Raw genomic sequence first — 27,189 nt, 5'->3', positions numbered from 1 at the left:
TATCTCTACCGGCTGACACGTCCAACATCACGCTGCCCAGCCCTACTTTCCATCCTCACCAGACAGATTGTCCAGGACAGAGACCCTGCGCCACAAGCACAGCCAAGCGGAACACCTCTCTCTCTCTCTCTCTCTCTCTCTCTCTCTCTCTCTCACACACACACACGAAACAAAACATTGACAATAAAGTGCATTGAAAAGCTCTCATCACTCTCACCACTCAACAGAGAGCGTTCAAGGATGCAGCGCGCGTGTACACACACCCACACAAGAGTGTTAGCGTATCTCAGCACCATGCAATAAAGCCATAGTCTTCACACACCCGTCCGCCCACTCAACCTCCCTCACTCAGAACACCCTGTACAGAAATGGCACTTACCCATCAGCCCCTCAAGTCCAGAGCAGGGAGGCGGCAGACAGTGAGCCGGAGGGGTTACGATGCGCTCGATGCCTCTAACAGCGCTGAGTGTGGCTCTCTCTCGGTCTTTCACATTCCCCGTCTCACTCTCACTGACTCTCTTCCCTCCGGCTGTGTCTGTATCTCACTCCGTCACCCTTGCCCCTCCCCTCTCTCGCTCTCTCTCTCTCTCTCTCTCTCTCTCTCGCCCGCCCGCCCTTCCTCTCAGCTGGTGACATCACAGAGCCGTTGCAGGCATGCTGAGTGTTTATGTGCACTGCTGTAGTTTCCTGGAACACGGGGCAGATTCACAGAAGCTCCAAGACTCTCTCTCTCTCTCTCTCTCTCTCTCTCTCTCCCCCTGTCATTAGCACACTACTCTGAAGTTTACATAGAGCGTAACGGCGTAACGGTGACCACCCACTTTTTCAGTGGCTTTAGTTTGGCAAGAATTTTTCCTCATTAATTTTCTCCCAGCGATTCTGCAATTAAGAGCTCGGAACCAAACCAGCAAGCTCTTAGGTAAATGACAACAATCATTTGGATCAAATGAAAAAGGTGTTTGAACATCTGGAAAAACACAGAAGTGCTTAATATGAACCATTCAATCCATAAAGCACTGTGGATAAAGTACAGTAAGTGAAATAATCAGAAATAATGGTATGATAAGTGAAAATGCTGACTAAAGTTGAAAAAGTCAAATATAAGTTTGAGTTTTTAGAATATAGGTTAAAGGGATAGTTCACCCAAAAATGAAAATTACTCAATGATTTACTCACCCTCAAGCCATCTTAGGTGTATATGACTTTCTTTCAGAAGAATACAGTCAGAGTTATATTAAAACATGTCCTGGCTCTTCCAAGCTTTATAACCCTTTTGTGCGATTAATCGCGATTACATTTTTAAATCTATTGACAGTCCTAATAAATATGTTTCTAGTGTAGTTCTTCAATAAAAAATAATGTAAAAAAATGACGAGTAAATGAAAAAAAGTGTGATTTTTACTGTATAAAGCTCCTAGATCACTTATAACTTTCCACAGCTCATGTTGTCTGGAGTTTTATGTCTACTGAAGCTTCTTCGAAAATATATTTTTGCAGTTTTTTGTCAGTAGAACAATCCAAAAACACATTGAATAACAGCACAACCCACTGAAGAGATGCGCGTCTACACCTCATAGCCTTGCTTTCATTCACATTAAAAAAATCAAAGATGAATAAGGTCTATAGGACCAATGAAAAAAAATCTCTAAACATCTTAAAGTAATCCCAGAGGTTTGAAATAACACAAGGTGTCAAGTTTAATTTTTGAGCTGACTAGGAATAGGAAAAAAAAAAAAAACATGTGAACACATCTCATCTTACTACACATTTAACATGCCCATTCCCTGATGGCTTTATGCAGAGCTCATTTACAGTTCCTCTTGAGTTTTATTGATTGATCGATTGACTCAGGAATATCTTGACGATCATGAGCTCAAACCCTGTGTACGGCTATTGATCATCTCCAGCACACTGTTCAGGGAAATCCCATAACTCTAAAAATACTAATATCCCATTCCCCAGCCTAGTTTGTCTGTCACCTAATTAATCTGGAAGACTTAGGTCACCATTGTTGGGAAGAAAAAACAACACGCATGATTAGCTCTTTCGTCTTTGAATAATTGAAGGTAATAAGAAAGCTGGAGAACGAGGTGCTTGAGAAAAAATAGCAAATGAGAACATTAGAGTCGTGATGGATGGAGCGTGGTTGGGATTTTGAGCGGCAGACTCCATCATGTGACGCCACACACGCCCCGTCCATGAACATGGTATCTTTCGGAAGATTGTGTGTTTTTCCAAAGGGTTCGGGAGAAGTGAAGAGGAGGTCCATCTTCACAGGACAGCCTGCCTTGACAGGCCACGTTGGTAAAGCCTGGCGCTTAACAAAGCAGAAAATCAATGGCACATTTACTTGGGCTCAATGTTAATCAATACACAGTGTGTACAGATATGGGCACAGAAAGACCAAGAGACAGGGAGAGAAAGAGAGCGCTGAAATATTTATCCTACAGATCCCTTTCATACAGAGACGCCAAGCAAACAATACCACACGGCCAACACCCAAAACGAAGTGCTGTTGGATCCTTTACAAAGAGCCTGGAGCATTAAAACTCAGCTCAGCCCAAAAATAAAGAGAGAACACAATCTCAACTCTCACATAAACAAACACGCAATCAGATAATTATCTTCCACATCACAAGAGATCAAATGAAATCAACATTCCCTCTTCTTCGGATTAGTCAGAGCACTTTAGAACAAGGGACAGTGTAGTATTAATTAGGGATTGGCATATAGTCATATTTCATAACGCTAGGAATCATTTTATGAATGCATCACTAAATAGTTATTTTTGCTGAAGAAAAAACAAAACACAAGGTTGATTAATATTACTTCTGGAGTTAGGTAATTTAAAAAAAAAAAAATTAAATAATTAAAAATAAGTTCTGGGAGCTGTTTCTTTGAAATAGAAACAGCCCAACCTGTGCCGTTAAGGCCTGGGTACTTCATTTTCCACCTTCTGCTCCTTCTCAAAGACCCTTTCAAAGTAAACTCTTTTAGCAGTGAGCATGGAAAGATGCGTTCGGCGCGTGCACACAACACTGTTGTATATGGACCGTCTGTGCATAAACACAAAAATTGGATGTCCGAGGACCCTCCTGATGACGAAAATTACATCACACGGACAGTGTGACCGTTGCAGAAAGCGGACGGCCGAAGTATACTTTAAAAAATAGATATTCTTCTTATGAACTGATTCTTTTTATTTAAACAAAACATACAGCCCAACTAGTCTCATTTGATTTTTTTTTCTATGTTCCCGTTTAACTAAATGAATCAGTTCATACGAATAATTAAAAATATATATATTCATATTAACTGATTCTTTAGTTAAACAAAAACATAGACACCAATCAGTGAAGTTTGATTCCAGAAAGAATTATTTCTTGAACTGATACTATTTAGTGAAACAAAAACATGCAGCCCAACCAGTGCATATTGATAAAAAAAGATTCTCAAAAACGGATGAATTAATTTTAATAGAGCTTATGCATCCATCCAACACAACATGATGATAGATGGATGGATAAGCTCTATTAAGTCAATCAAAAGCTTGTGAATCAGTCAGGACAGTTACTGAATTAATCTGACTCACTTTACTGAATGGCATGTTGTTACTTGCTTATTTTTTGCTTTTTTGCTCAATTATATATGTAAGGTTTTTATGCTCACCATGGCTGTATTTATGGATCAAAAATACAGTAAAAACAGTAATACTGTGAAATATTATCACAATTTAAAATAACTGTTTTCTATTTGAATATATTTTAAATGTAATTTATTCCTGTGATGTAAAGCTGAATTTTCAGCATCATTACTTAAGTGTCACATGATCCTTCATAAATCATTCAAATATGCTGATTTGGTGCTCAAGAAACATTTATTATTATTATTATCATCGATGTAAAAAAAAAAAAAAAAAAAACAGCGTTTTTTTTATTTTTATTGTTCAATTGTTAAATAGACCCTAATCCTTTGGAAGTTAGTGTACTGTTTAAACATTTGCGGTCAATAAGATTTGGAATGTTGAAAAGTAATCACAATCTGAATTAGAACCCTATAGCAACTGCATAGCAACATACTAACAAACACTCAGAACACCTTAGCAACAGCAAAGCAACGTCCTGGAACATCCCACAACACCCTGGTGAGTTTAGCAAAAGGCAATCAGAACTCACTTTTTCTTCACATAATGTAAAAATCTAGTTTGACCTGAATGATCAGAACATGTTGAAGGCCATGACGCCAACACATCTTCACTACAAACTGATTCCAGAGATAACAGGCACGTAAACACACGGCAGTGGACTAAAATAGCCCATCTGTAAACCTCAGCTGGGAACGAGCGAGAGTCAAGAGTTCTAGCAGTGATGTCAGCGAGGTACTTTGATCAACAACAAAAGTGCCCATTGAAAAAAGCACCTGGGCTTCATACACATGGAGCTCGGCCAAAAAGAGAGCCAGAGCTCATGCAAAGCAGGTCCTCTCCCCAAAGCAGGTCCTCTCCCCGAATCACGCACTCGTGAGTAGGAAGGCCTTTTCCATGACAGTTTTACAGCCCATGATGCCCCAGGATAAAACTAGTTTTAACAACAGATCTGCTGTGATAAACAGGGCAGAAATAGAAAGCACTTAAAAGGCAGTGGAAGAAGAGAAAGTTTACCAGGATGTGTGGAGGTGGCCGGAAATCTTGCTGGCCTTCCACTACAATGTACGAGTTAAAAAACACTTAAAGCACAGGTGCCTTAAATATCCTATTCTGTACGTAAACAACTTCAATGTATAATTCAAGTGCCTCAAAACCTAGTAATGGGATTCTGAAAAGAAGCGTTGAAGGTCTTTAGAGATCTTTCAGAGGAACGAGACATTGCGCAGCTTTGCTACGGGAACTCCTCCCTTCTCCACTTTTGTTGAAATCTTATGGGCTAACGCCAGCTTGGAATATCTGGCCAATTGTCACAAAGTATGCAAATACTGACAGACTCGAGGGCAGGATAAAATGCATGGGTGCGACAATTGAGTCAGAATCACGACTGAACGCTGCAGCTGATTGAACAGCGAACACGGCGGCTAACGCAATGTCTCGTTCCCGCCTCTCAGGGAACCGAGGTTACGATAGTAACCGGAGACGTTCCCTTTCGAGAGCGGTAACTCTACATTGTGTAACTACACTGCGGGAACTGTATTAAATCCCGCCGTGAGACTAGTGAAGATAAGCCCGAGCAAAACGGGGCCAAGCTACACCAGTCATGGATACGTCAGCGGCCGTATCGGCGACAACTGTGAATATACGCAGTTAGATCAGAACAGCCAGTTGCACTGAAGGATACAGGGCAACATTACAGCATAAACACAAATCAGTATGTACATAAGCACAGCGTCAGCAGCCGAAGCGGCAACGACTGCGCAAACTCGTAGTCAAGACTCAAGACTAGGAGATAATCGAGGATAATCACTCACCGAAAGCACTGTTCTGTGAAGATCAGCCGGTTGCAAAACATACAAACCTAAAGACGCGCCTACATGGCCCATGAAGAGGCGATAGGACTCGACGAGTGAGCTCACGTTGAGGGGGGTCTTTCCTCCTGAATGTGCACTAGTGAAGTGCTCGGTTGATGGTTCTCGGGTCCAGTACCAGACGGAGTCCTCCATTCCTCTTGGGCACCATGAAATATCAGCTGTGCACTTCCATTCTCAGAACGGGGCGTTTTGAGGCAAAGTCAGTGACGGACCCACGCCTGACGTGGGGTGGTCTGCGTCTGGACTGAAGAGAATACCTGTGTTGAATTATCCCCAGTAGCCAAGATGAAATGCCTGGAATAACTGTCCACGCATCTAGAAAATGACATCGTGGCCGTATTAGTTCTATGGCCGCTGTTGCCAGTCTGTAGACTGGAGCCCTGCCCCAGCCAGGCTGGCTGCCGATCGGGTACGTGCAATGTCGTGCACGGTGGGGGAAAACTGGCACTCTCGTGTTTCATCGGGAGGCCACTATATGCACGGACTGCGACTCTGCGCTGCTCGGGGCAGGGCGAGTGACACGGTGTTGAGTGTATGAGGAGAAAACTGCCCTTTGTGTGAAGGGATATGTGCTCTTATTGTGGAGCTCACACAAACAGCACACAAACACTGCAAATGTTACCTACAGGAACAGAGGGGATATGATGCAGAACACAGCGCTTGGGGGCAGGGCCTCCAACGAACTCTCCTCCTTTTGGATGGTCCGTAGGACAAAGGCTTGGCAGCCGAGGATGGTGCTTTCCGTGGTCAGTGACGCTACATTCCCGGTCCCGCCCACTACCTACGGCGAACGTCCGGCTCAGGGTGGAGAACCGCAGCGGGGTGCTCAGCCAATCTTAAGCAGTTGCCGACGAAGAGAGAGACCTCGACGAGGGCTGGAATGAGCGACGGGGCAATATTCGTGACTCATAGCCTTCGCGCTTCTGCTCCTCAGAGAAATGCTCTGTAACTGACTCCACGGCGTCACCAAGGAGGCCGGAGGGAGTGATTGGAGCCTTTCTTTTTTCAGCCAGATGAGCCATGAACTTGCACGACTTGGACTGCAAGCTGAGATCCGCGCCCAGAGATGAATGGACGGGCACAAATGCACGGCAACGGTCTCCTTGACAGGGGGCATGCGCACAGAGCCATGGGCTTCCACCTCGTCCCTTTGGACGCGCAACGATTGTGGTGCAGACCACGACTTTACCACGTGCTCGTGGACGGCGCAGTGCACACACGTGGAGTCCAAGAAGGCCGCCTCGCCGTGGGCCAGGCCCAGGCAGGCGGCGCTGTACTCGTAGGTGTGGGGCGGCTCGATGGGGGCCGCACAAATCCTGAAAAGGTTAGCCATCGGATGCAAGGAAGAAAAGGTAACTAGTCCTTAGGTGCAACTTCAACAATGACAGCATGAAGAAAGAGATTCTGACACAATTGTCGCACCCATGCATTTTACACTGCCCACGAGCCTGTCAGTATTTGCGACAATTGGTCAGCTGTTCAAAGCTGATGTTAGCCCATACGATTTCAACAAAAGTGGAGGAGTATGTATACATATGGTTTATTGAGCACTCAAACATTAAAACAATCCTTATCAGTCATAACAAAACAACATCTGTCGATCTCTATTAGAGACACTGTCACTTACTCCTCTGTGCCACTTGAATGTGCTAAAATGGGCTTATGGATATAGGACACCCTTTCTCTCCCCATTTCTCGCCTCCTTTCAGCGTTGCGGGCCAGAATGGTAAATAATGCAGCTCCTCTAATGATCAACTCTGAATGGAGAAATCTGCAGCCAACCAAACAGATGAGGGAAATAAATAAAAGATGGATGCTACAGTATAAACAAGAAGCCTCGCTGTACTCAGGGGGGATCGACAGACCTGAAATACAGAGAGAGAGAGAGAGAGAGAGAGGGAGAGGGAGAGGGAGAGAGAGAAAGAGGGGGGAGAGAGGGGAAGAGAGAGAGACTGCAAGAATGATATTTTCATCCTTCCCCCTTAGGGCACTGAAGCCCAACTCCAAATATGTGAAATACTGTGTCATTTATTATTGATTTACGCTATTTATAATCCTGCCTTGGTGTGTGTGTGTGTGTGTGTGTGTGTGTGTGTGTGTGTGTGTGTGTGTGTGTGTGTGTGTGCGTGTGTCTGTGTGTGTGTGTGTGTGTGTGTGTGTGAAACTGTCCAGCTGCAAACTCACATAGCACTGAGATAGATATAACAGTGTTTCATTAGAATAAACACGTGAGGCCACAGTCTCCATCTGTTTTATACACCAACGTTAATAGTGCTCCCTTCAAACTTGAAAAGAAACATTGATTCAATGATTTGAAGCCAGAGACATTTACTTAAGCCCATTCAGAGCAGACCTAGAATGAATGGCTGATAGGGTAAAATAAAATATGAGCAAATTCAAGCCAGCAAACATCATCTTTCAAATCACAAGCCTAAGAGAAAAGGTGTACACTACAGACACACACACCTATTCTTTATTAGTATTATTTAAAACATTTTAGGACAACGGTAAGATGTTAAAACTAAGAACTTGCATAGATTTTTTTTTTTTTTTTTTACATTTTAAGTTACCATCCTCTGACATGAGTTTGGATAATTTGTCCAACCAATGTTTGTCCAACTAATGGAAGATGCACTGATAAATTCCATTGCGATTCCATTGAATGAAGCTAACAGAACAAAAATGACCTTTAAGATAGTAGAAAATAAATTCAAGTATGTCCAAACCAGTTATCACAGTTAACTAAAACCATAACAAACTATTCTACTTGAAATAAAGTAAATGTTAAATAAAATAAAATATATTTATTTTATTTCAGCCAGTTGTCAGACACATTTGTCATTCTTATTTAGTTTTACTTGATGTGCTAAAATAACTAAAACTGAAATAAAAATGAACCAAAACTATATAGATATTTCTTAAAAAGTAATAAAAATGAGGGGGGGGGGGGGGGGGGGGACAAAATAGAATACAACCTAGAATATTATTTCAATGATACTAAAATTTGACTTTTTGACAGGCAGTCCATCAAAACGCACACAAACAGAGAGAATCTACTACAAATGAATGTCCACAGAGAGCAGACCACATGAATGGGATGCTTCCAAATTTTACTTTGGTTTCCACAAACAAGATAATTGCAGCTTTTCATGCACAGTTTGTAGTACAGTTTATTTGCTCATTGTGGCTAATTGCTACTTTGAATGCTGTTGACTCTCCTCTTGGATCATGCCAAACACACACAAACACACAAGTGTGACAGACAGAGCACTGATCAACATCCTGAGACATGGACCTGGGGTACACCACAAACTACTCCCAACAGGTCCAACACAAAACACTTGAAATCCAAACAGCTCCATATGATTCTGCTTACAACTTCGCAATTGGGGGGGATTTTTATATATAAAATCTATATTTGGAGTCAATCCTATAGATTCCTAATGGGAATTTTCTTGTAAGGAAAAAGTAGTTCTCAACAGACGTGTAACGTGTTCCTGTTGAATTGACTGGATTGTGCACTGGATTGTAAATCCTGCAAGAATTTCAGTTTATCCAGTGATATCTTTTTTTATTCAGTTAGGACTGGTTCTAAATGATGACAGACGATCCCAACGGAATCCTGTACAAGTTCCATTAGGATTTTTGACTTTCAACAAGTTTTCAGAGTTAAATCATTTTTCTGTCCAGATGGAAAGTGAAATACTGCCTGAAGAGACAAAATCAAAGTCTATACTAACATACTTTTAATATATTTACAGCAACCTTGTTCAAACGTTTGAGGTAAGAATGATTTTCTTTTTGTTTAAGAAACGAATACTCTTTTTTTTACTCAATTATAATATTACAAAAAATATATATTTTGCTGTTCTTTTGAGCTTTCGATTCATCAAGGAATCCTGAAAACGTTTCTGCAAAAACATTAAGCAGCATAATTGTTTTAAACATTGATAATAATAAATCTTGAGCAGCAAATTAGCATATTAGAATGATTTCTGAAGGACCATATGACACTGAATTCAGCTTTACATCAAAGGAACAAATTACATTTTAAACCGTATTAATATTTCACAATATCACTGTTTTTACTGCACTTTATAAAATGAATGCAGCCTTAATGAGCAGAAGAGACTTAGTATAATGCTGAGCAGGATTTTGGCCAATGAGACAAAACAAACACCCATAAATGTCTACTTTTATGACTGATATATTTTTAGATGAATTTACAACAAATACATTTTAGTTAAAATATTTAAATAAGCATTAGTTTTTACAATATAAGTATTTAAAATCATTTTTAATGTGCCACAATGTGCATTCTGTGACATGCAGTTGTGTTGACCTGTTCTTCAACTTAAGATTGCGCCCCTTCACTTTTTTGCACCTCTGCTCATCCGGCTGTCATCTGTTCATCAACAGCAGCTCTGTGTACGTGCAAACTGGCAAGGCTGGACAAGTGACTGTGACGTCAAAAGACCCAAACAATTTTCACACTAGGAACGTCAGGAATTAACTTATGTCATAACGAAACCTCTGTGAATAGTGTTTGGCACTGTAATGGCTCTTCTAACAAAGAACGTGCATGCTCGAAATGTGATCCGTGTCCACTATAACATTTTATGCATTTTTGGAGCCTTGGTGTTCATTATTTTTTTTTTTTTGGTCTTGGTGGTTTAGATATGCCAGAAAGACATGCTGTTGCTGTATAAAATTGCAAACATGAATTACCCATAGCAGATCTACACAGGTGGAGCTGGGGAAGATGGGAGGGTTTCTGAAAGCTCGCTTGGCTCGCATTGGCTACTGATACGGCAAGAACCAACCAATGCCCTAATCTGATTGCAAGCAGATCGAGTTTGACAGACCCATCAGTCTACGCAATCTAGAGATTCATGACAGACTTTGTATTTCGCTGTTCTCATTGAGTTGTTTTATTCTTTATTTCTGAAGGAACACTTATTTTAAACATACAAAAACACACTGTTTGTTATTCTTTGACAAAAATGTTTCAATTTAACCAATTTATTCAAATAAATTCTGAATCATTTGAACGATTAACTTGGCCTAAAATAGAATTTTAAGAAGTGCATTAGATATTCCATCAGCTAAATACACTTCACTTCCATTACAGGTGAAGTGTGAAGGATAAGAAATAGGTAAATGACGGAAAAATCTGGGTTTTTTTGTTTTTTTTTTGCAAATCTAATACAAGGACACACTTTATTTGAGGTAAAATAACCAATTTACTAAACTAAATTCTGAATCATTCGAAAATTTTGCTTGGCCTAGAACAGAATTTTAACATTTGATATTAGCATACACATTTTGCATTTCAGTGGCATTTTTTACCCCCATTCATTTCTGACCCAACGCCCCGAGCCGTACTCACAGTCAAGTTCTGCTTTCTCAAATCACGCCTGGATAAGACACGTGTTGGTCAAGCTCACTGGAAGAGCCCAGCCCTGTTCAGTCTGCTCAGGCTCTGCTCCTTTTGTTCTCTCACACTCGGATGTCAAAACAACATCAATGGCTTCTGCAGCGAGGAGCACGTGGGAGGAAAGACCTCATTCATATTTACTCAGTCCCTCAGGCTCATCACACTCTCTCTCTGTAGCTCTTGAAGCTGAGGGAGTGTGTGTGCTGGTCCATTAGCCCCGCGGTGTCTTCACTCAAGAGCTCCAGGCCCCCGCGGACCCTGGCCTGGCCGGGCTGCGTAACCTCGCTGGTTTTGACCAGAGGCTTCAGAGGTGCTTAGATCCTCTCTCTCTCTCTCTCTCTCTCTCTCTCTCTCTCTCTCTCTCTCTCTCTCTCTCTCTCTCTCTCTCTCTCTCTCTCTCCCTCTCAGAAATGTCGCGGGTGAAGCAGACCAATGTACTGCACACATGCACGTGCAGTGCTGAGATGAGCATGAATAATGCAGACAGTAAGTACATAAATGCGTGAAGGCTTTTAAAAGCAGAAAAATAAGGCTCTCATATGGCAAATGACAGCAAATGATGACCGTGGTGCCATGCAAATCAAAGAGAGGTTGGTAAAGTGCTCAGGATCATGCAACAGCCTTTTACTAACCCTATGCTGTGAATTAGAAGATAGCATGTTGAAGGGATCTGTGTTACGCTCTTAACAAACATGCAAGAGGCAGGGACTTTGTGAACCACTTCAGAAAAAAGCTCATTTAGCTCTGGATTCTTGAATCAGAGTTTAATGAATGGATGGCATTTCAAGCTGGAGTTCCTCCAAATGCCCATTCATTTTCAGTATGGAAAGCTGTCAGAAGCCTTGCGCGGAAATATGCTGATTAATTTGTGCGATAAGGACCACATCCGAGAACAGCTTTGTTCTACAGATTTCAAGTTCTTAATGGCACCAAATAGAATCACTAAAGCTTGCAAACAAGCTTGAAAAATATACATACAGATGCGTAAATACACAGATACTTCCAAGAACCAAAATGATTTAGTCTGTCGTTATTGTAGAAAAGTCCACTTTAAGGTTTTCACAATTATCTTTTGAATATTCATAGACTGGGCTCATCTTCAAAAGAACTAAACCCTGAATTGCAGTATTACAGGCAACATACAAATGCTCTTTTTCTCAGCAAGTTGAAAATAACAGCAAAACCATCCTGCTAAATGGCATTCAGTCTAGACACGACACTCCCCCTAATACCCATACAAAACTCACAATCCACTAAAACGCATCCCATCCATTTGCATGGCGCGTAGTTTCTGCTCTTCAAGAACAAGACAGAGGCGAATAAATTAGGTTTGGTATCGTCCACTCAGCCGGAAATCAAAAGTCAGTCTGGACCTCAGCAGCCATCAGGAAATAACGGCTGTTTGAAAACATGCTTGTGGGGAAGCACATGGTCTGTGTATCCGCGGGTAACTTTACAGCAGGATTGTTTTCTCTCTCCGAGTCTTTGCAATAACGGCCTCGCCGCTTCCAGGAAAAGACCTATTCCTCAGCTATTAGCCCATCTAATATCCTGCTCTCATCTTGTTACGGACATGTGATCGTGGAAGAGCACACGACAGGAGCCCGACCAGAACCAAACAGTCCATTCCATCCGTTTACATTACTGTATTTATATGATGTTAAAATCATTCAATAAAGAAAACGAACATTTTTCAAACATCTAATAAAAAATGGGAACATATTAGATTTCAATTTAAAACATTTTTAAATGTTAGCAATTGGTTATTTTTTTTATTATTTAGTTCTGAAAACTGACGCACAAAAAAAGAGTGCATCGAGACAAAAAGGGTTATTTCTGCATTATTTCTATAATATTAAAGTGTTTATTAAAATTATCAATTCGTTTTTATCGTCGCTTTATGTGCTTTTGTCTTAAAAAAAAAAGAAGTACTATTTAGCTTTAATTTATTTTTTATTTTTAGTAAGTTTAGTGTTCAGCCTAAAGTTATTTTAGTTAGTTACATTTTTTCATCTAATATTTTATTTCAACTTTAGTTCAATATCTGAAAAGGATTTTTAATAGTTTTAGTTTTAGTTAACAATTACACTGGGCAATACAGAGACCAGATAAATAAAACAAAGCCACCATTTTTCTTTCTCGTTGACTATCCTGTTTGACTTAAAAAATAAACCACATCACGGATGTAAAATGGGTTGTGAACGCTGTTTTATGTTGACTATAATGTGCAAAGACAACTTTAAGTAAGCTGTAGATTGGTTTCCGAATAAAGTCTAAACACTGTGGTGCTTTTAACATTGCACATTGGCTCAACGACTGTCATCTGTTTGCCCAAACAATTGAAAATGGACGTAACGTTCGGGAAAACCTGTTTGAAAAGTCATTTATTCTACAATTCCATTTGGTGACACTAGCATTACACAACTGCAGTTCCACTTCGAGTTCAGCCAGACAATCATGGGCGGCAACTGTTCTCCTGTAGGTCTTAGAAAGGCCTGTGTGTGTGTGTGGCGTGGTGGACGGAGGTTCGTATTGATCTGCTCCGGTCCTGGCAACATTTAGAGCATTACGCAATGCCCTTCTAACAAGCCACTATGGTCAGTTTGACAGACAGCTGGACTCATACACTTGGACTGCTGAGGAATGATACATCCGTCAATCAATCAAAACACTCGGCCAAGCTGTCAATCCATCAGTGGCGGCAGAACATACAGAGATTGATAGATGTGTTTATGTAGAACGGACACCACCATAGTCACGACGCACATCTGGACAGCTGAGTTCTGATTGAGAGGAACTGACTGCTAGAAAGAAAGAAAGAAAGAAAGAAAGAAAGAAAGAAAGAAAGAAAGAAAGAAAGAAAGAAAGAAAGAAAGAAAGAAAGAAAGAAAGAAAGAAAGAAAGAAAGAAAGAAAGAAAGAAAGAAAGAAAGAAAGAAAGAAAGAAAGAAAGAAAGAAAGAAAGAAAGAAAGAAAGAAAGAAAGAAAGAAAGAAAGAAAGAAAGAAAGAAAGAAAGAAAGAAAGAAAGAAAAAGAAAGAGGTAACTAAATTACAGAACAAACTGTTTAATCCACAGCTTGGTGAAACTTCACACAACCTGTCAAGAACCTGGTTTTATTCCAATATATATGTATATAATTGTTTTTTTTTTTGCATTGTTATATTTTTTCATGACAATTAAGCACATTCATCACCCACCGCATCATTATTGTAACGCATCATAATCATTAATCAGAAATGATTAATGTAAATACTTAAATGTAACAATTTTTTACTAAAGCAATTACTAAAAATATTAAATAAATTGTACATTAATAAATTGTTAAATTAATTAATTAATGAAATTAGATGTTATATGATAGTATTGTTGAAATGGATTTAATTGTTTAATTGTCATGAAAATAACGTCATATTTCAAAAAACCTTGATGGTTCAAAACCAGAATAATATGAATAATAATAATTATTATTATTATTTGTTTTTACAATTAAAATTATTATTAATATTGTTCAAATATCACATTAAATGATCAATTAATCTGTGAATACAGTTTTTTTTTTTAAATATATATTATTTAGCAACCCATCACATTTATTGTTTATTCTTACTATTTAATTAGAAACTAATAATTGATTAACAACTGCTGTAAAAAAAAAAAATTGATTGCTAATACCTTGAAAAACAACTACTGAGGATAATGTGTAGGAATCAACACCAGATGTAAGATCATGTATGAATGAGATCTGTCTCGAGTGCAACAGTCCTGACAGAATAGCCGTCTACTGCCTGCCGACCGCTTTGCTTGGCAGCTCCGACCTGGACACGGGTGCCACGTTCAGAGGGCCAGGCAGGAGGCATGATGACCATCTGTGAGGGCTGGCACCTGGACCAGGCAGCATTCTCCCTCCAAAAACTCATGTACTGTACACGGGTGACTTCCTCTGAAAACCATCTCCCTCTCACAGCCTACAGAGCTTAAAAACATTCTGCTGAAAAGGCTGTTGAAGACCTTTTCACAGTGACTTCATTTAGGACTGGGTGGTATGACAAATGTTTCAAGTGGTTTCCCCAAATTCAACTGAAAATGCAACTTTTAATGATCTCTGCAGTCTCAAAATTATTCAACCCCTTCATGGCAAGCATCTTTAGTACTTAGTAGAACACCCATTTGCTGTTATGACCTGCTGCAAACGAGATGTAAAACCAGACACCAGCTTCTGGCAGCATTTATGAGGAATCTTAGCCCGTTCCTCATGAGCATTGGCCTCCAGTTCAGTAATGTTCTTGGGTTTGTGTGCTGCATCAACCTTCTTCAAATCCCACCAGAGATTGTCTACGGGGTTCAAGTCAGGTGACTGTGATGGCCACTGTAGGATCTTCCAGGACTACTTCTGCAACCAAGCCTTGGTGGAATTTGAGGTATGCTTGGGATCATTGTCCTGTTGGAAGGTCCAATGACGCCCAAGCTTCAGCTTCCTCAGTGACGGCATGACGTTTTCTCCTAGGATTTTCCGACACTTCAATTGATCCATCTTGCCTTCCACACGCTGCAGGTTTCCAGTGCCAGAGGATACAAAGCAGCCCCAGAGCATCACCGAGCCCCACCATGCTGAACTGTAGGCAGAGTGTTCATTTCAGCATATTCTTCATTCTTCCTCCAGACATACCGCTGATCCATAGGGCCGAAAAGTACCAGTTTTGTTTTATCGCTCCACAAAACAGAATCCCAAAACTTTGGTGGCTTATTTATATGATTTTCAGCAAATTGGAGCTTTTCTTTGTGCTTTTGGGTCTGTAGTGGTGTGCGTCTTGGAGTTCTGGCATGGAAACTCATGCGTTTAGTACGCGCCTTACTGTGCAAACTGAAACCTCAGTGCCTGTTGCCACCAAGTCTTGCTGCAGGTCTTTTGCAGTCACTCAAGGGTTTTTCTGAACTTGCCTTCTCAGAAATCTGGTTCCAGCCGTTGATAGCTTCCTTTTTCAGCCCCATCCAGGTAGTGTAACCACTGTTCCTTTAACTTTGAACTTGCAAACGTGTCAAACATGACACCCAACAAACCTAAACAAAGAATTAGCGGTAACACTTTATAATAATGTTCAGTTGTAAGGCATTTATAAGTGGTTAGTTAATGATGAACTAATCATTTACAGAACATTCATAAATGATTAGCAAGTGATATACTAACATTTTATGTATGTTTTGTAAATTCCGTTACAAGTCATTTACAAGTGATTAGTAAATGATTAATTAATTATTCACGAAACATGACTATGCATTCATAAATGATTAATAAGTGATATATTAATTATTGTATGTATATTTTGTAGATTCAGTTAGAAGTAATTTACAATTGATTAGTAAATGATTAACTAATCATATACAAATGTTTAATAAATAATGTATTTTTTGTATGTATGTAGCAATTAGATGGTGCAGAAAGTGCTGTAAATGCCTTGAATACATGTACAGATCATTAGTAACATATTTACGAGTGATGAATAGTTTACACTTTAGATTAGGGGATGCAGAAAGTGTTGTAAATCATTTATAACACATTCTGCATCCCCTAATCTAAAGTGTAAACTATTCATCACTTGTAAATGTGTTACATATACATTCGTAGATTCGATTCGTTGATCTTATGCCTTTTTGGTTCTTGAAGTGGTAATCTACGAATGATGTGTAACACATTTACAAGTGATGAATAGTTTACACTTTAGATTAGGGGATGCAGAAAGGGTTGTAAATGATTTATTCATTCATTTACACATCTATAACAGGTGTTGAACACTGTAGTGTGTACTGCAGTGTAAGTGCTGACTGGTGAGAGTATAGACAGCTGTCTTCTGTAGTGTAGTGTGCACTGCAGTGTAAGTGCTGACTGGTGAGGGTATAAACAGCTGTCTTCTGTAGTGTGTAGTGTAGTGTAGTGTGTAGTGTGCACTGCAGTGTAAGTGCTGACTGGTGAGGGTATAGACAGCTGTCTTCTGTAGTGTGTAGTGTAGTGTAGTGTGTAGTGTGCACTGCAGTGTAAGTGCTGACTGGTGAGGGTATAGACAGCTGTCTTCTGTAGTGTGTAGTGTAGTGTGCACTGCAGTGTAAGTGCTGACTGGTTAGGGTATAGACAGCTGTCTTCTCTGAAACACATGGAGTCTTTAACCACTGTGCACCTGATGTGAGCAAAACATTTAAAAAAAAATGTAACATAATTTATTAAACATTTATGAAACGCATAGTCATGTTTTGTAAATGATCAGTTAATTACTAACTAATCAATTGTAAATGACTTCTAACTGAATCTACAAAACATACATAAAATAATGAACATATCACTAATTAATCATTTATGAACGCATAGTCATGTTTTGTAAATGATTAGTTAATCATTAACTAATCACTTGTAAATGACTTGTAACGGAATTTACAAAACATACATAAAATGTTAGTATATCACTTGCTAATCATTTATGAATGTTCTGTAAATGATTAGTTCATCATTAACCAACCACTAAATGCCTTACAACTGAACATTATTATAAAGTGTTACCGAATTAGCCAGTTCAGATATTTCATGTGTTCTAGCTCAAACACAACTGGTGCAACTAATTAAGCCCTTGATTAGTTGCATCAGGTGTGCTTGAGACAACACCTGTTTTGCAGATTTGTGCTGTTGTGAGGGATTGCAGGGGGTTGAACATTTTTGAGACTGTCATTAAAAGTTGCATTTTCAGTTAAATTTGCAGAAACCACTTGAAAAATGTGTTGTGTTGAGCTATTTCAATTACTCTTGTTTGATTTGTTCATTGCAAACAGCTGAAAGTCTGTAAATTTGTAATGGGGGTTGAATAATTTCTATTACAACTTATATGAGGACGGCCAACATCAATGCAAATGTTAATTTGAAATCCTTAATGCATCAAAATAATTTAACGCAAATAAATTACTGAGGCATGCGAAATTGTGTCATTATCGTAACTTGCGTCACATAGTTAGATGATCTTAGGAGTCGGGAGTTTATTATACTGAGCATCTACGATGGCGTAAGCACCTGTAACCCTGGTAGGTGGAAATTTCTATACTAACCCTTTAACCTGATTTCCCTTCTCTGTTTGTGATCAGATCATTTTAAGCCATTAAACTCCAGGAGAGTTTTCAATCCTATGAACCAGTAAGCGAATGCATTTAAACAATTAGTCCAAAACAGTGGTAATGTAAGAAAACCATATATATATATATATATACACACATATAACACACACACACACACACACACACACACACACACACACACACAAAATCACCATGATTTTGGAGCAACAAGACTTTTTGACATACCACCTAACTCTACTTCATGACTCAATTGATCTCTCTTTCGATAATAAATAGACTAAACTTGTGTCAGCAAAAGTTTTGGTCAAATGCATTTTTTGGTGTTGAATCAGCAGAGTGAGAAATCGCTATGCAATATGGGTTTCATAGTAAGCACTAAAACTTGTGCTGAATTGTTGTAGGATTGCGCAGGGCAGTTGGGATAGCAGTTAGGCTCCGCCCTCGACCCATCCCGCCCTCTTGGCTTTAGCGGTGCGTATCAGTCCGCTTTACTGACCTGGCTTGACTCCATCCCCTCTGGAGTTCAGCCAGTCCTGGAGAGAGAAAAAAGAAGAGAGGGATAGAGAGAGAGGTGGAGCAGTGCAATGACCCTTTTCTTCAGGGAGAAGCGGACAGGGAAGGACAGTGAGAGAAAGTGAAAGAGAAATGCACCGTAAGCCAAAAGAATCTTTCAGCCACACAAAGAAAGTGTCCTTATGGTGGAGACAAGGTGACCGTTGAAGCTCCATAACTCTTAAAAACATGCCACCATTTCAGTGTGCAGATTACATTAGTGCTGCAAAATGTGTCAGATTTCATCATCTACACATCCTTTAAAACTGTCCATAAGTTATATTATTATAAATGTGTTATAGCAGTTTGCACTTGTGCTGTGCGCAGTGCTCACACAAGAGATGCAGGTTCAAGTCATATATATCTATATATCTATATTTATTAGGGGTGTAACAGCCACCCACATATTCATTGCGAGTGCCGTATGCTCTAATATGAGCAGTCATTTACGCCGTCATCACCCGGGTGTTGATAGCGCGTGAGCGCAGGTGAGACCTGATAAGCACGTTGCGTTGCTATCTGTTTAAACTATACTAATTTAAGCCTTGTCAATTTAAACATTCAAGCGCAAGACGCAAAAGAGAACTTGTGCACGCAGTGAGAAGATTTGTGTGTGCACTCATCCAAAGCGCACACACAGAAAGCCGCCAGACAGTGCGCAAATACTGAGTTCTCTTTCCAGTCTTACGCTTGAACGGGCAAATTCACAAATTGTCAACGTGCCTGTCTTGGTGGGTATCCTAGCAAACGTAGTCGGTTATGTCTTAAGTGAACAAAAACAGTAGAGAAAGACAACGCATGTGTATTAGTATCAGTGTATCCGTGAATTATGTCTTAAAGTGACAGCAGCCTAATATTGTTACTATATTGTTTTTAATGTTAATAAACCAACAAAAGACAAGGAAATCACTCACTGCTCTTGACTGGATAGCTTTTGTAACTTTAATAATGATTAATCTTTATTTAATTAATACAGTGAAGATTATGCAAATATGTTGTTTTACATTTGATTACTTTATTCCATTTCTGTATCTGAAAACTACTGTTAGATACCTAAATAACCTTAAAAGCACTGTTTATTGTATTTGTATCTTTGCTCTATTGTATTCATTTGTGCTGTTGCTTGTAGTTTGATTATTTTATTTTATTTTATTTGACAGTAGTCCGTTTTCCCTGAACATAGCACATACTGAACCGTACCAAGACCGTGACAAACTAATATATAATATATCCCTGGAGCGATTTACTTATTTATGGAAAAACAGGCCAGTTTTACAAAGTCTGGACCCCATATCTGGACGCTTCGGAACCTTGTCTTCGCCCTATTATATTACAAGGAACAATGTAACTGTGTAACTTTCTGGACATTTAACCTTTTTTTTTTTGTCATCCTCTTCCTCTTTTGGAAATGTTATTTTATACATGTTATACATTATATAATGTTGTTGCTATTTTTCTTTTCACAAATCTGCCTTATTATAGTATGGTCTTGTTTTATATAAAAATCTGAGTGTATTTTATTTATTTATTTATTTTGTATTGGGGGGGGGGGGGGGGGTGTTGATGTCTTGTTATATTTGTATCTAAAAATTCAATAAACATAATTATAAAAAAAATATATATAATATGAGGCTTTTGCATCTGAAGTCTTGATAAAAAGAGATGGAACAAAATAAAAAGGTAGGGGGAAATCAGACTGAAGGGGTTAATAAGGTAGGGCATTTCAGGCATTAGCATACGGGTCACGCCCATTCAAGAGCCAAGCTCTGTCCCTGTTCTGTGTTCTTATCTGTAGTGCTGTTTGTGTCTCTCTCTTCCACTTAAGAGCTCATCTATAATTCAGTGCTCTAAATAAAGAGGCAGCGCTGTGATAAAACAGGACTGTGGGAGCACCGGGTGGACTATCCAAGCTTATCGCTGTAGGGCCTGAACCCCAAACACACACACACACACCACCACATAACACACATCACTGGATGCAATATTCTCTCAATATTTTCCAGCTTTCTGATGATATTTAATATATCTATTGATAGGTGTGGATTAAAGGGGGGAATTAGAGGAACCATCAGTTTGATCTAACAACCCCTTTCGCCAAATAGATTCAAAAGGTTTAATGCAAGAAGTAAAATACAGTAAAAATCCATTTTAAAATAGTTAGGGCATGTTTTCAGTGAATTAAGTGTTTTGAAAAAAAAAAAAAAAAAAAAAATCAATGAAATATTTCAAAATGATTCATGAAACCGATTTTAAAAACTAATGGCGTTATTGAAGTTTATATTAGAGATAAAAATATCTCTCAAGAAAACAAAATTACAAAACGAATGAATTATGTTGTCTTTAAGAAATGTAATTGCCCAATAACAAGTGCTTTAAAATCAAAGTTATTGTGAGCATTAACCATATTGCTCAGATACACGACCATCTTTAGAAGACATTTGTGGTGTAGGAGCCTCAGATGCATACCACATTACACACACACACACACACACACACACACACACACTTCTTACTGCCACCCTCTGAATGAAAAACTCGCTCAGTCAGGCTACTTAATATGCAAACAAATCTGTCTTCATAAAGTTCATCATCTCTTGTGTGAATCATGTTCTCAAAGCCTCCTCTTCTTCAGACGACCAGCAATCACACACAAACATCATCTTTATGACAAAACTAAACCAGAGTTGCTATTAATAATGATACATAATGGCAGTTCACTTTTTATGATACACATGTGATAGACATAAAATGTTAGATTAAACAAAATTAATAGCTTAAATAACCCTTAATTTTACATTATTTTCATGAATTATTTACATTAGATGAATATAATTATGAAGATCAATCCTATTAAAACTTTATTACTTACAAAATAAATGTAAATATTTATTTCATATTGAAATAAAAATATAAAAAAAAAACGATATATGAATCTAAAAAAACAAGCTGCCAAGGCTGCATTTCTTGTTTTAGTTTAGTTACTAAAATAAACTAAATTAACTAAGACGTATAAACAAAAACTATAAAACTATATAACTCTCCCATGATAGACTTGTGAGGAACAGACCAAAATGTATATTATTAATACACAATCCTCTCTAGGCCCACCCATCTCTAATCTAAAGTTACCATGAAATCAAAATGAATCTAAATAAATGATTTACCTGTGCTCATAATTTTTTTTTAAATCATGTGTCATATAATCTTTAATCAAATTAACTCTTGTAGCGATACCTCTTCTCTGATGACGTGTTTACTGGCGCGAGGGCGGGACAACCTGTCACTCACATGAGATCGACCAATAGCAAACCACAACCATCCAATCAATTCCCAATGGAAAAAAACAAGTTCAGCCCTACATTTTTTATAGTTCGAAGAGCTGTTTCACTCATATATACATCACGATAGGGAAGAAAGGACTATCGCAACTTCTGCTTCATGCCGACTTTAAACATGGTAAAATGTGTTTAACACACTTGTGTGTGTGGCGAGCGCCGTTGTTCTGTAGCTGTCGTTGCATCATCCAAGTGGATGCTGCACAATGGTGGTGGTTGAGGAAATATATGATTGTAAAATGCTTTGGATGTACAGTAGTACATGGTAAAGCGCTATATAAATGCATCATTCATTCATGCTTCCATTGGCTAACCACAAACAGATAGCCCAATTGTTTTTTAAACGTATGCACAAGCAAGGTGGATGGCCTCGGTTCTCACGCTTGAGATGCAAGTTTGAATTTGACTCCCCATTCCACTGAGTCTATCCAATAAAGCTGCAAAAAGCCTCTCCAAAAATGCATCGGATGAAATCGCTATAAAGAGCAGATGCATTTGCATGTTTTTTTTGGGAGAAGGCCGGTTTGGAGCTCAGAGGTGTGGGCGTTTAACAAGTCGCCAACAGCTCATCTTCATTTTCAATTCATTTTCCGCCCTCGTAGCAGGAGATCTGCCCAGCACGTTTGCGAGAGCCAGTACGCTTTCACAAGCCTCCTCTGAGGAAGAGTGTGTATGAGTGAGCGAATTATGTGTGAATGCATGAAAAGGTCATAGCATTACTTGACCAGAATGTGTGTGTGTGTGTGTGTGTGTGTGTTGTGTGTGTCTAAGAGGCTTTAACACACAAAAACTGTAAGAATAACACACTGAGATGACTCAAGCTCTCAGCAGACACACAGATGCAGACGAACATGCTTGAATGAACTCGCACGCCAGGGCCGCGCAAAGGCCGTCTACAACATAAATAAGACATAAGACAGACAGACACTCAGGATACTCAGACATTCAACCAGTTTGGCATGTAAACAGGACTCTTTTCCTGATGCATTTTCCTCTCTGAAAATTTTAAGAGATTCAATTATGAGCATTTTGGCATTCTTTGATATGATTTTTTTGTCTTCTGTGGAACAAAAAAGTAGAAAATTGCATGATTGGTTTTTCAATGCAATTACAATGAATGGGATGCAAAAGCATTAGAGAAAACAACACAAAAGTAGTTCAATACAGGGTTGTTATCGTTAACTAAAACAAGAAATAAAATAGTTTTTTTTTAATTATTGTTATTGGTGTTACTTAAAAAAAAAAAATATATATATATATATATATATTAAAAATAAAAAAAATATAAAAAAATATAAAAATTAAAAATATATATATATATATTATTTCAGCTAGCTGCCAAAGCTAAATTAATCTCTTTCATTTAGTTCAAAGTACTAAAATAACTCAAACTAAATTAACTTAAACTTAAATAATTAAATGTGAGTGCTATGTTCCAGTGCTATATTAAGACTTACGATAACAAACAATGTATTACTGTATTATAAAAATATAAATAAAATATATATGAATAAATGCTAAATATGTAAAAAAATATATATGTATTTATATACTATTATATGTAGCTACATACATTTATTGCTTTTTTTTGTAATATTATTGTAAACACACATATATACACACAATAAATAAAACTGTTTTACTGTATATTTTTTCAATACAGTAATGAAAATGAACACTGTGAAGTAAATTTAAATGACTTTTTTACAAAAGTTCTGATTTGTTTTTTACATTATGCTAATGAGAACGAGTAGCAATGCCTGGTATTTTGTATAAATAGCTTCCTCTCCATGTTTAACAGTGTTTTTCTTCTTTTTTTCAAAAGGAACAGCGCAGACAGCCTAATATCTAATGCTTACATGTCTCACACATGTTGAATAATGCATGAAGCTGCATATGGTGGTTTATTATTGCGTATTTGCTGCTCCGACACAAGCATTGGACAAATGAAGGCATCGTACAGTAACTACAGTCCATTTCGGCCAAAAACACCAGTGCTGGCTGGGAATGTTATGATCCAAAAACAGCAAGCACGCCTTGTCCACGCGGACTCATTAAACATACGGTATAAAGTACCATTGGTCCCTGCTCAGAGAGCATGTTTACAATCAATACTAATTCAGCATGGAGGGGAACAGGGGAAGAGAGACAGATAGAGAGGGAGAGTGAAAGAGTGGAAAGGCGCCGTTGGCAGTGAGCAGGTCTCCAGGCGAGACTTTCAGCACCATCTGTTTCCTGCTCCTCAGTTCCAGTCTTAAACCAGTCCTACACAAGACTAAAGCCAGCTGAACCAGCCTAGACAGGGTCTAAACCTGCACCCCTTAAACAGGTTAAAGACAAAACTAAAGTTCTTCAAGTTCAGTCTCAGACATGAACAGAAAATCTGTTAAATGATCCGCTATCTTCTCCCCCTCCTTCCTTTCTTACATTATTTACCTTTATTATTTCCTTCCTCATTGCCTGCTTCATTTCCTTCTTTTTTCTCATTCCTGCCCCGTCTCCCTTTCTGTCATTCTGTAAAGTTCTTCAATCCTTCATTCTTCCCTTTTTCATTTATTGTTTCCTTTTATTCATCTTACATACTTTCCTTTCCTTCCCGTTGAAAGGGATTTATTAAAAAGGTCCACAACTTTTCACTCTGCCAAGAGAAAAGCTATTTCCATTGCATTATTGTGTGTGTTCTACATGGCCATAAACCTCTTCCTAAGCCTCAGTGTAGTACCAGAGTCCTCAGACTACAGCGGTCTGTGTGTGGCTCTCTGGCCGGGCCAACATGTGTGAGTGTCTGTACACAGATGCCACGCTCTGTCTCTTTTAGCAGGAGCGGAGGGAAACCACATCGGGCTAACCAGTGTGTTTGTGGCTAGCCAGCAATCCACTGCTATTCCACTATTCCAGCTCCAAGAGGAGAGAGCGCACATACACATACACATATACATATATATGATACAGAAACAAATATAGAGAAATAAATATACATTTTAAAAGACAGACAGACAGATAGACAGATAGACAGATAGATAGATAGATAGATAGATAGATGGAATGACAGACAGACAGACAGACAGATAGATAGACAGACAGAAGGACAGACAGACAGATAGATAGATAGATAGATAGATAGATAGATAGATAGATAGATAGATAGATAGATAGATAGATAGATAGATAGATAGATAGATAGATAGATAGATAGATAGATAGAACGACAGACAGACAGACAGACAGATAGATAGATAGATAGACGGAACGACAGACAGACAGACAGACAGATAGATAGATAGATAGATAGATATAGACGTAACGACAGACAGAGATAGATAGATAGACGTAACGACAGACAGACAGATAGAGATAGACGGAACGACAGACAGACAGACAGACAGACAGACAGATAGATAGATAGATAGATAGATAGATAGATAGATAGATAGATAGATAGATAGATAGATAGATAGATAGATAGATAGATAGATAGATAGATAGATAGATAGATAGATAGACGTAACGACAGACAGACAGATAAAGATAGACGGAACGACAGACAGACAGACAGACAGACAGATAAATAGATAGATAGATAGATAGATAGATAGATAGATAGATAGATAGATAGATAGATAGATAGATAGATAGATAGATAGATAGATAGATAGATAGATAGATAGATAGATAGATAGATAGATAGACGGAACGACAGACAGACAGATAGAGATAGACGGAACGACAGACAGACAGAGATAGATAGATAGACGGAACGACAGACAGACAGATAAAGATAGACGGAACGACAGACAGACAGACAGACAGACAGATAGATAGATAGATAGATAGATAGATAGATAGATAGATAGATAGATAGATAGATAGATAGATAGATAGACGGAACGACAGACAGACAGATAAAGATAGACGGAACGACAGACAGACAGATAAAGATGGACGGAACGACAGACAGACAGACAGACAGATAAATAGATAGATAGATAGATAGATAGATAGATAGATAGATAGATAGATAGATAGATAGATAGATAGATAGATAGATAGATAGATAGATAGATAGATAGACGGAATGACAGACAGACAGATAGAGATAGATGGAACGACAGACAGACAGACAGACAGATAGAGATAGATAGATGGAACGACAGACAGACAGATAGAGATAGATGGAACGACAGACAGACAGATAGATAGAGATAGATAGATGGAACGACAGACAGACAGATAGAGATAGATGGAACGACAGACAGACAGACAGATAGAGATAGATAGATGGAACGACAGACAGATAGAACATCTGATGCTATATTTTCCACTGAATGAAATGTTTTTAAAAGGCCCGTTAAACACATCTCCAACTCTACAGTGTCACATAACCAATCAGACGTTCTGTGACCCTGTGAGACACACACACACACACACACACACACACACACACACAGTCCTACCAGAAGGAATGTGGTTGACTCCAGATGGCTTCAGAAGTTCCAGTGGCTGTTCTTTACTGGGAAGTCCATCTGCGGGAAAGAGAGAAACAATTCCAACTGAGAAATGGCGTGTAGCGCTGAGGATCAGGGAAGCAGACGTCATCAGGATATTCTCTTACGGCTCTGAACACAAACTACATATGCAACATATGGACCATTGCCAGGGAAGACGCCATATTTGTTAAGCAAATGAATGTGAGGGATTGACGTGCACTCGCTGTCTTAAAGGTAACAAACCCGCCTCTATTTCATTTCTTTCTAATACATGTTCCTGCTTACTCTTTGTAATCCTTCATCAAAAATGTAATGTCTTGTTTCACATCTAAAACAACTTTCATATCAGGTCCCAAATGTTTTTTCTCTGTAGTTTCACTTAGGTTTTTTTTTTGGGGCATATTTTCAATATTTCATCAGCTAAAAAATCCACACCGAAGCACAAAACCTACTGAATATAAACTATCTCTCACAACCACATTTTTATTTGAATCAATTTAGATCTGCCCTCTATCCTGAAAAAGGTCCACAGCGCACATGAAATGAACACGCAACAGATTTCCTAAAGCAGGATTTATAATTACGTGAAAAGGCAAAACAACATCAGTAGGCAAGATAACTCAGGGAGAACCAGCTATAAATAGCCTAGATCTCTAAAAGAGGGAGAGGGAGGGAGAGAGAGGGAGAGAGAGAGAGAGAGGCTCAATGCAGAATACATGAGAGCATTAGCATGCACAAACACACACACAT

The 27,189-nt window shown here is 38.7% G+C and overlaps 1 protein-coding gene across 4 annotated transcripts in view; it reads right to left on the bottom strand.

The window, feature by feature from the left end:
- The window catches only part of hdac4 (histone deacetylase 4), a 204,453-nt gene that overhangs the window by 96,127 nt on the left and 81,137 nt on the right, over nucleotides 1-27,189 (bottom strand). For 2 of the 4 annotated variants that reach the window (XM_084421602.1, XM_084421603.1), the window contains exon 3: nucleotides 26,407-26,475. In XM_084421602.1, the coding sequence (XP_084277728.1) occupies nucleotides 26,407-26,475 (69 nt within the window). Of the gene's footprint in view, nucleotides 1-379; nucleotides 533-26,406; nucleotides 26,476-27,189 lie in introns of those variants that run through there. The other 2 variants (XM_084421605.1, XM_084421604.1) reach the window with 2 other exon arrangements.

The sequence above is a fragment of the Rutilus rutilus genome (genome assembly GCF_951802725.1).
Source record: "Rutilus rutilus genome assembly, chromosome: 10".
Lineage (NCBI taxonomy): Eukaryota > Metazoa > Chordata > Actinopteri > Cypriniformes > Leuciscidae > Rutilus > Rutilus rutilus.
The sequence above is the reverse complement of the archived record's forward strand: the minus strand, read 5'-3'. Positions and strand labels throughout refer to the sequence as shown.